Raw genomic sequence first — 10,476 nt, 5'->3', positions numbered from 1 at the left:
GAGTAACTGGGTCGCAGTCATGGTGAGGCCCTATTTGGGGGCAAATAGTTTAGACGATAAAGTAAGTTGGTTGATTGCTTTATTTAGTAGATAAAATGCTTCCACCTTGATGTGATTTCGCACTCTGGGAGGAAGGGAGAGAGGGAGTGGGAAATAAACTGGAGTACCCAGACACCCAGCCCTGGGAACGATAAAGTACACTGAAGCATATTTAGATATTGCTTCATATATATATATTGTTTTGTTGGACTCTGAGGCAAATAATTCTTTTTATTTATTTGTTTTATGATGTTATCCTTAATATTGATTAATGACATTTTTATTAATGCAAACACGTACATATGATGATGTACAAATAAAAATAGATTATTTGATGTTGGTGTGGGGTCCGACAGTAATCGACAGTTTATTTCAGTCTCGAGGTGCCTCTATGTGCGTGTGTGGGAGAGATCGAGATCGGTTGGGAAGGAGGGAAGGTCGGAAGGATTGCCCTAATGTGTATGTATCCACTGGAGATATATACCAACGACTATAAATGCACTGTCACGCAGAAGTGAGACATTTTAATTAGTTGCAGCTGTGTTGGGTTGGATTTTTTTTTCCGGCGAGAGCCTCAAGATGACCACTGGCCTCGATCGCTTGAGGCGCCAGGGCGAGTGGTCTGAGTGCCGTCAGTAAATCTGATACGCCTCCACACTACACACTCCTCACATGGTATTCCATTCACATGTTCTTCACGTATTTCACTCCCTTCCTTATCGTTGTTAATCAAGGAATGGAAGCGTTGCATACACAGCTGGACTTTTTTCTTTCGTCTGTCCACCATGAGGTATAGGGGCGGATCGAATAAGAAATTAACAGACCAGTCAAACGCACAGCGAATTAACTAAGTTTGTTTTTGTATGTTTGTTGTTGTTGTTTTTCGTTAGTTTGTCCGTTTGTTCATTCGTATATTCATTCCTTTGTTGTTTCGATACTGACTGATTGAGATAGAATGGTTTTTCATCTACTTTTTTGTGGCGTTTTCAGACAGAGCAACGTACGGCTCTCTGGCGGAGCAACGGTAAAGGGTTTATCACAACGATGAAAACTGACGTTCAGGGTTCAGATCCCTCCTTCAGGCACATGTAATTCGATCCTCTCTGGATGGGGCTGGATCATCAACTAACGAATCCAGGGATTATTGCTGCAGTGGTGTATGAACCATGGGAGGGGGCAAGGGACGGGGGGGGGGGGGGACTGCCGATACTGAGGAGACAAGAATGTGAACGCTATTCACTGACACCATGGAGTTTACCTACCCCTCCACCACCCGAAAGTCAGACATCTACTCCACTGAGCTGTTGATCAGTAGTAACTAATAATCTACCTTCGCGATGTGCAAATAAGTACCCCCCTGTTAGCAGCTAATCGAAGGGTCGATTCAGCGAAGACCGATACAACAACAATAATGCAATGTTTATTCTCTGTCAGACATCACATCGATTTGTTTTACGATTTGTTGAGCCAGGAATTCCCACTACTGCCAAACACCTCAGTCTCATGCTGACTCGGTCCACCCCACTACTGTTTCCAAACAAGGAAGCGTATAAAGAATTCTATCAGCGTGCGAGCGCCGAATTTATGCGACTGACGCAAGCGGGGGATTCACCAGACGTCCTTTTAGGCAGTCATCCGATCGGTGTCAGCCCAGCTATGGGTAGTCTGATGTAAATGCTCACATCAGGTGACATAGGGACACCACAGAGAGTTCACAAGTGATTTAAAAAAAAACCCCAAAAACACGCATCCGCGATGGCTCATGGGTACTCCAGCGACAGCCACAGTCCTCGTCAACTGAACACGGTTGCCTTTCTAAACCTCATTTCTTTTTTCCTAGCATTTTGTTTATATTTTCCTTTTTGTCAAGATTTCATGAGTTTACTTACTATTAGAACATGCTTTTCTACATCTGGTGCAGATTATTTACGAAAAGATAGTCGGTTTTCAGAAACGTAGATTTTTTTTAATAATATAAAAACATTGAAATACACTTGTCAGCATATCAATTTCAAGCAACCAGAAGCAAACGCTCAAACTGAGAAAGCAGTGTTTGCATATAAAAGCCATTCATAAACAACAAACTCGATCAAGGGACTAAAAGCCACAAAAAAAAATTGTCGCTAAAGCTATTCAACTATAGTATTACTCAGATTAAAAAATATGTATCGAAAGAAATAAAAACCGTAGTATTTTTCCTAGTATTACAAACATAAGCGTGTCGAATAAGGTAGAGGGGTGTGTGTTTGTGTGTCTGGTGCGTGTGCATTTGTGCAGTTAAGAAAAAGAGTGGGAGAGATGTATGTGAAAATGAACGAGTTATTGTTAATGTCTTCCACCTCCTTCTTCTCTTGAAAATTGTGGCAAAAGTGGGTTGAAGGGGGAGGGGGGTCAAGTAACAATAATTATTTATTCCATGGACACACACTTCTCTATGATCGCATGTAATCGGCGCTGACTACACGAGGAGCTAGTTATGAAACGAGGGTAAGGCTAGGGCAAAACTTTTGTTTCGAAGTTATAAAGTTATATAAGTGTCCAGACCTCGCATATCTCGTTTTATCCCTGGAACTGTAGTTATAAAGCGGTAGCAAAAATGCTCTGGAATAAAGAAACAAGAACTAATGATCTGCATGGTCTCAGTATTGCGTTATAATTGTAACTACGAAAACAAGATGTTTTTCCTTCAGCTGTTCATTTTGCCCAGGGAAAACGACTGACACTTGTTCATAACAATGGCCCCAGGTATTCAGCGGCGATAACATAGGTGAGCTATTACATCGACCCATTCCTCGCGCCGGAAGAGGGTGCTGTGACGCCAGTCATTAACTCAGTTGATTACCGTAAGGGAGAATACAGCACTAGCGAGATTGCATGTATTTTCTATGTTCAAATTTGTTTTTCTTCCACGTAAATTTTGAAACACATAATTTCCTCCCAAATAAAGTTCTTAAAAACACTTCTCATTCTAAATTTTAGAAAGTTTAGGGGAATGTGAACACCACCAGGTATCATCATTATTAACATCTTTATAGACTGGAGTGTGTAATAAATAAAAATAAAATTACTTTCGATAGTACAGTTATCTAAGATATACAGCAACAAACAACAGTCATCATTATCGTACATCAGAACATTAACAGTAACTGAGAGAATTGTACTGAATACCTGTCTACAGGCCATTGATTTGTACACATAGCCACATCAACAACATGAGAAAAATTGCAGAATTCAGCTAGGGTTAATGAAAGACTAAAATGTAAGATTTCTGATTGAGAAAGTAGGCATTTCAGTACATGTATGTATCGGAGATTTATTCTTTATTGCTTTAAGAGCATAGCTCCAGCAAGGGTGTGAGCATCTATCAAAATAACTACATATCTTAAAACAATATAAAGGCCAATTATTTTCAGCTTCTATGTACACATCTACCGAGAAACTCTATACATACATATGCATACACTTCAATACACATCATTTGTGAATAGAACGGTTCTCTCTCTCAAGAACGGTTCTCTCTCTCAAGAAAAGCAAGAAACAGAGGGAGATAAGAAAAAGAAAACATAAAAAAGAAAAATATTTTTGTGCTAACTGTGGGTGACCATCCTGTAGCTGATTCTGATGTCCTATACGGGCCTTGTCAATCTCGCTGAATGTTAGTCGTGGTGGCGGTGTAAGATAAACTACATACACATCCAGAATTTCATTCGAACATCAGAGGGAGGTTACTAAAGTATTTAATAACTATCTAACATCTAAACACAGTAAATCCATGCGATAATATGTTAAAAAACATACACAATAAAAACAGTTGTAAGATTAGGTATTACCATCTCGTGATTATAGCACTGGCGACTAAAGATCTCAATGTCAATGTTTGATCACGACTGATGGCGGCGGAATGGCATATGATTGTCTGGATTCAGAGGGATAGCACTGGGCTGTTCGATAATGGTGTTTTTGTGAGATACCAGTAATTGAGATCTTTGACACTTTTTTCTCATTTCCTCTCGTCGTGTCGTGTCGTGAATTACATCACACATGCATTCATAGCTGTGGAGCGTTCAGAATCTGACTGAGGCATGAGAAAGTTGAAAATACCGAACAAAAGCATGAACATTATAACAGTTTATAAGTAGTTGCTAGACTAATCATTGGGTTTTTTAAAGTTTTTTTCCTGAAGGCCATTAGGCAGGATTCAGTTCGCAAAGACATTTGAGCCGTAAGTGATATTGGCGGTAGGGGAAGACGCCCGGTAACGGTTTCTCAGGCGAGATATAGATAACGGCGACGAGGCAGGACTTTTAGTCGTGTCAGCCACATACGCCTCAGCTTTCAGCTTCTTTATCCAGGGGCACCATCGGAAATAGGTGTCAATAAAGGCTCGCCGAAATTTTCGCGCCAGAAGACAGTAAACCAGGCAGCTGCAGGCACTGCTGGTAACGTAGAGCACCCGGATGACGACCATGACGCGCGTGAAAACTGCGAGGTTATTCATCATTTTGGCCATCGCCAGATGCGCCATAACGTTGCTGGCCACGCTTTGTGGAAGCTGGCATAACACGATCAGCAAAATGGTGTAAGTTATATTCAGTTTTCGATTTACCTCAGATCTCGACACACCCGCGCCGAGGTCAAGGCGCATGCGTCGCTCGGCCCGGAAGACAGCCGTGAGCAGCGCGCAGTTAGAAAAGAGAATGACCACAAGAAGTGATGACGTCAAATACACGACGAATTCTTCGTAATGGCGGCGGTAGGACTGCAGAAGGGTGCCCCTGTAATCCTCTGCTATGAGTTCTGGGTTGTAGATGGATGTTATGATCTCCTTCAGAAGCTGAGGTGAGTGAATGACAAGGCACAGAATGACCACAGCGAGAACAGCGTAGCGGGTACGTTGAACTGTCAGTACAGCTCGAGCTCTCACCGGTTGAAGGACAGCAAAAAGCCGCTCGAACCCAAAGCTGGCCACAATGAACATATTAAACGTCAACATAAAATACGCCAGGAACCTATCAACAGCTTGTACGACTGGCTGCGAGTTTAGATTACTTTTCTTGTCCATCTTTGTCTTGTTGAGGCAATTATCCTGGACAGAAGTGGGTGACGTTGCAAGACTTTGATTCCAAACTGTTGCCTGCTCCGGCCTAGATCTCCATGCTGAAGAAGAGTTTTTCTGAGAAAATTTCGCATCGCCTGATAACAAAAAAACTTTTAAAATGGCTTCGTCCAGAAATATTTCGGTGTTATTTGAAGTGATGTTCATAGAAGACTTTCTATGCACACTGTCCAACAATTTATTTATCTGTTCTTCTAAAGCACGAATTCGCTGACGCCCATTAAAAGCAGGCAGGATATCAGAGTAGATAGAAAATCCGAGAACAAGCAAAGCGCCCACCGTTAGGGCTTGAAGAAGACAATATGGAGCCGATTTAAATTGTTTTCGACAAAGAACGCCTAGGCAAAGCAAGTTTATGATTAAGCCGAACGTTACCAAAGTGCACAAAACTATTCCGTGTGCGACAAAGATGAAGTTTATGATGTCAATAATTTCTTGACGAAGGGTGTCCTCTTGCCAGCGAGTTGGAGGATCTTTATCCTTTGGCGAACACATGGTTAGTGCAGAAGGTACCAAAATGTCTTCTGTGCCTACAAAATGTTATTCTAAAATTTGTGAAAACACCATATCATGTTCAATAAAATGACAGCTTAAGAATTTCTTTGAGTTCTTTTTTTCAAACAAACTGGAACATTTCACTTGTCTTTCCGAATGTTTGAAATAGGTTTAGCCCAGACAATGCTAGGTGTCGTTTAGATACAGATCCCCACTATACAAAGTTAGATATCTACAACGTCTGCCAAAGGAACACACTCAAGAAAAATTGCAGCTATCCGCCTGAAATAACATTCAATAGTGCAGAAAAGTACTAAATTGTTTTTCTGAACATTTTCAGTGTTCTATCTTGTAGGTATTTGAAGTAGATATACTTCAAAGCGTCATTACCTTCGAAATCTTCCAGAATGCAAGTCAGGAAATGTATCACTGATGCATTGTCTCTGATGTCACTGGTGTCCTCGCTGGTCCATCGGCAGGCGCAAATGTTCTGATTTTTTGTTTTCGAGTGTGGTCAGCTTTGGGATATGTTGATAGCATAAGGTCATGGTCGTGGTACCAAACAGCTTGTCTACTACATCTGGAGAAATCGCAATTTTAACATGATTCTAAGTAAGCCTTTGATTCAAGAGCCCATATACACATTAAACGAGCACTTTCCTACCTCCATCTCTCTGTCTCTCTAGGCCGCAAACAAATGCAGGCAAATTGGCTAGTGAAAAGAAATCTTTAAAAATGGAGGGAGGGGGAGGAAATGCAGAAACTTAATCCTACTGAACTCGGTCTAACTTCATACAGATCAGTTGCACTGCAGACACCAATTCTATGTAATTACTAGCAGATTGAAACGATGGGTTGAGCAACCCTTCCTAAATCTTTTTTTCCATTCATAAAAGTGCCCGTAAAAGGAGCTACTTTCGGTGGTCAGCGGCTTGCTGTGTAGCAGTCGCTCATCTGCTGAGGTAGAAACATTGGCAATGAGACCGACAGAGACCCGTCCCTTTCTGCGTGACTGCAAGACAACCTCTCAGAATAGATAATGAGGCGTTCGAGTGACCGGAACCAGCTGCCGCGCCAAACACCGCGTGCAAATAGGCGCTAGTTTCCAGAATATGTTACCATCGACGTGCAAGGCCGTGCTTTGGGGGCAGGGGGCTGTGTATGGTGGTGCAATCAAATGGCAAGTTGGCAACAGTATCTGTCCTAGCTTTCATGCCTGTCTGCCTCATTGGCTTGCTTGCATTTATGTGCTTAAAAGAACACGAATATTTTATTCAACTGGGCCATTCACTTTGTATTTAAGAGAGATCGAGCAAGAGAGATTTGCTTGGCAGCCCATGCTGACATTTTTACGTCAGCAGCAGCAGATCCTCCTCCTCCACCACCACCACCAGCAGATTGGGGTGGGGGCAAATCCCTGCTGACAGTGAATGACATTCACATCCTCAGTATCTTTTTGGAAGAGGTAACTGCTCCCGCCTTAACCATCCCCTTCCCCAGTTCCTACGCAAGTGAACATACGTAATTACGAGTCCATACGAGCAAAATATTTAAGGGGACAAAACCACGTCTCTTTTAACGTTTAGAAACAACAGTTGTTCCTCTTGGATAACATATCAAGGGAATTCACTCTCACTTCAGGGGCACGACGACGTTTGAACCATGTGCTTGAGTTAGACCCAAACAATATAGTAGTAAGTTATCTTTGTTATGCAGTTCATTTCAAATCGAGCTTCCGCTGATGCTATACTCTACAGGAAATATCTTTAGTAATGAATAAAACTTACACTATAATTATTGTATGTTATACTTATACTATCCGGTTGTGTGTGTGTAAAAATAATTTGTCAGAGGATTGAGCGCAGTATCACGATTCTTCTTCTTACAGTTATGCATTATGGTGAAACAAATTTTCCATCCAAAATTAGATTTTTTAAATAATTATGTTATCTGTTATTTACAGCGCAACATACCCTTATTCCCAGTTAAATGTTGGCGGTCTTCTGTGAACAACATTTTCACTCACAACATAATGACAGTCGACCAAGATAACATTTTCTTCAAACGTCTTTTGGACCTGGTTCCACCTCAAGTGTACTTCAACGAAGACGAAAAAATCCAGATTAGAAACAAAGGTGTGTTAAACAAAAGTCTGTACGAGAGCTCGCTTAACGAAGTCTTAAGTAAAACACTAATTGCTTTGTTTGTACTTATGATTCCAGAGTATCTGTGCTCCAAATTTTTCATTTTAAATACTTTGTTTTCCAGTAAAATAAAATACTGTCAGCTACAGTAGTTTCATCATAGATGAGTCTTTGATGCACTTACTTGTTTATCATCTTACAGGCCAGAATGATGATAAAGATGGACATCCTAGCAAAAAGAAAAAGACCAAGAAGCACAAATGTGATGACCCTGTTAAAAAAGAATCTGTTACAAAACTACAGGCGACATTAAATGCTATAGGTAAGGACAGCAGTATTACACACTGGATCAGTCGTCGTTTAGGAGTGAGGTGCGCCTATTCATTGTTAGAATTTATTTAAGAACATTCCTGCTGTTGGATAAATTAGGTCTTACTGAATAGTTCTGGGTTTTAGTCACTTTGCGATGTCAGTAACACTGTTTGCCACACTGCATAAGAAAGAGGCCTATTTGGGTATTTGGAACAGGTGATAAATGTACTAATTCTGATGTGTGTAATTAGCATAGTTTTTAAAAAAAATCTAAAATAAGATTCTGACTAAAATTAGAAAGATCCTCCAATATACCATTTTTTATTATTTAGATGTCGTTACACATTTTTTCAGTATGTTCCATGTATGCATGCTTGTTTGCATGCACCTGGATGCTTATTCTTTGATGGACATCTCAGAGAAGGCAGATGATACATAGATATTTTATGCTTCAATGGGTTTCTTTGAAGATATTTTTAGATGGCTTTGTGTTATGGTCTGTGTGTTAGAGGACAAGATCAAAGCAAAGAAAGAGAGCAAGAAGAAAAAGAAAAAGGAAAAACAGCCCAACTTCCAGACTAACATTCAGGAGCTACAGGAAAAGCTGAAAGCAAGGATAGAGGAGCTTCAAGGTAAAGAGGAATTTATCAAAGTTATGATTTCTATCAAAAGTAGAATTTCCATTGATAGGTCAGTGGCTTTTGATGTATGAAGTTTTTACTTCCCCTTCTCAATTTCCAAGCTGATTTTTTTTTCTTCTTATTGGCTTTGATAATTTGGATAAGTATTGCTCATGCTTTAAATCAACATCAGAAGTGCTTCTGGGTTTATTATAGTGCTTGTCATTTTAATATAAACATATTATTTTCTTGTTTAGCTATGATCTATGACATCATCTCATCAAATGTCTATATAAAAAATATTTGTACTAAATCAAGCGGTAGAAAGTTGTGGATTTGAAAATGTATTCATACAAAATACTCCAGAAAGTGAAGTGATACCACGAATATTTAGTGTAACTGTCATTCACCACCTTTGTTATTGCTTCAGCAAAGCGAGCAGGCACGCTGACTGAAGCAGAAAAGCAGGAGGAGAAAAGTTTGAGGCGAAAGCAAAAGAAGCTAACTGTCAAAGCAAAGAAACAGAAAAAGGCAAAGGCAAAAAGCAGTGATGCCTCTGGCACACCTGTTGTGGTCTCTACCTCGTCAGCCTCACAAAAAGGTTCAAGAGGCATCTCCTCAGAAAAAGAAGGGAAAATGCTGTTTAGCAAGTTTGAAATTCCCAAGTCCAGTCACGAAAAAGATACTCACAAGAGCAAGCTTGTTGGCAAAGACTACAAACGTCTTTTGATGAAATTGGAACAGCGCGATGCCAAGATTGCAAAGGTCAAAGAAAAGGACCCTGCTGCAGCCACAAAACTTGAAGAGAAATATGTCTGGCAGGTATGAGCAATATTAAATATCAGCATACAGTTCTCAGTGTTAACTGGATTTTTGAATGTTTTGCAAATGATTAAGCATTGTAATAAGACTGCGCCATTTATTTCCAAAATAAAAGTTTTGAGCCCAGAGATTTCTTTTTTTAAAAATGAAGGTCCCTTAACAGATCAAGGTGAAAAGCACAGAAAGAAAATATGACTACATCTATGGACATTTAATTTGAAATTTGCATCAGTCATGCGATGTTTGAACACTTGTAATTTTTAAACTTTTTAAATGTATTTCTTAATGACAGTCTGACTTATTATTTAAATTTTAAAAACATCCTAGCTATCATTAAGACGAAATATTAACATTTGAATGCAGTCACTACTTAGTTTTCCTCCTGGTAGTAAATTTTTAGAGTGGGGTAAAAGTGTATCATTATTTCATTATTCATTGTTTTTAGAAGTACATAACGATTTATATAATTCCTTTTAAACATTGCATGTTTTCTTTGAAACTGGGTATGATCAGAAAAGTCAGAAATGCTTTAGGAATAGGATGTTCTCAACAGTTGTATGCTGATCAATTGTATGTCTCTGTGGCAGGACGTTTTGAGCAAAGCCAGGGGTGAAAAAGTAAAGGATGATCCAGGCTTATTGAAAAAAGCTCTGAAGAGGAAAGAAAAAATAAAATCTATTCATAAGAAAAAATGGGGAGACAGGCAGAAGACTGTTAATAAACAGAAAAAGACACAGCAGGAAAAGCGAACAAGAAACATTGAGGCTCGCAAAGATGCTAAGAAAGAAAAGAAACGCAAAAAACTAATTAAGAAAGGAAGATTGCTGCCAGGACTTTAAGCAATGCTGAGTGCAAAAAGTCTGGCAATGATTTTATTGTGTAAAATAAAATTTTCATGCTGTAATAAAAACTTCATGTTTCGCTGTCA

The 10,476-nt window shown here is 39.7% G+C and overlaps 2 protein-coding genes across 3 annotated transcripts; one reads left to right on the top strand and one right to left on the bottom strand.

Annotated features, from left to right (window-relative positions):
• Positions 1 to 4,180: 4,180 nt before the first annotated feature.
• On the bottom strand, positions 4,181 to 5,774 carry LOC112576353. Its single transcript, XM_025258725.1, has one exon. The coding sequence runs from the start codon at positions 5,648 to 5,650 to the stop codon at positions 4,238 to 4,240; it is 1,413 nt and encodes a 470-aa protein (XP_025114510.1). The 5' UTR covers positions 5,651 to 5,774; the 3' UTR covers positions 4,181 to 4,237.
• A 1,441-nt stretch (positions 5,775 to 7,215) lies between these two features.
• LOC112574957 (uncharacterized protein ZK546.14-like) lies at positions 7,216 to 10,476 on the top strand. Of its 2 annotated transcripts, none has more exons than XM_025256396.1 (6): positions 7,216 to 7,344; positions 7,614 to 7,785; positions 7,997 to 8,116; positions 8,616 to 8,738; positions 9,157 to 9,548; positions 10,136 to 10,476. In XM_025256396.1, exons 2-6 carry the CDS (start codon positions 7,683 to 7,685, stop codon positions 10,385 to 10,387), a joined length of 990 nt encoding a protein of 329 aa, XP_025112181.1. In that variant the 5' UTR covers positions 7,216 to 7,344; positions 7,614 to 7,682; the 3' UTR covers positions 10,388 to 10,476. The 2 variants fall into 2 exon arrangements, with proteins under 2 accessions (XP_025112181.1, XP_025112182.1); XM_025256397.1 differs by having other exon boundaries at positions 7,270 to 7,419.

Source organism: Pomacea canaliculata, linkage group LG11 (assembly GCF_003073045.1).
Source record: "Pomacea canaliculata isolate SZHN2017 linkage group LG11, ASM307304v1, whole genome shotgun sequence".
In the NCBI taxonomy this organism is placed as follows: Eukaryota; Metazoa; Mollusca; class Gastropoda; order Architaenioglossa; family Ampullariidae; genus Pomacea; species Pomacea canaliculata.
The sequence above is the reverse complement of the archived record's forward strand: the minus strand, read 5'-3'. Positions and strand labels throughout refer to the sequence as shown.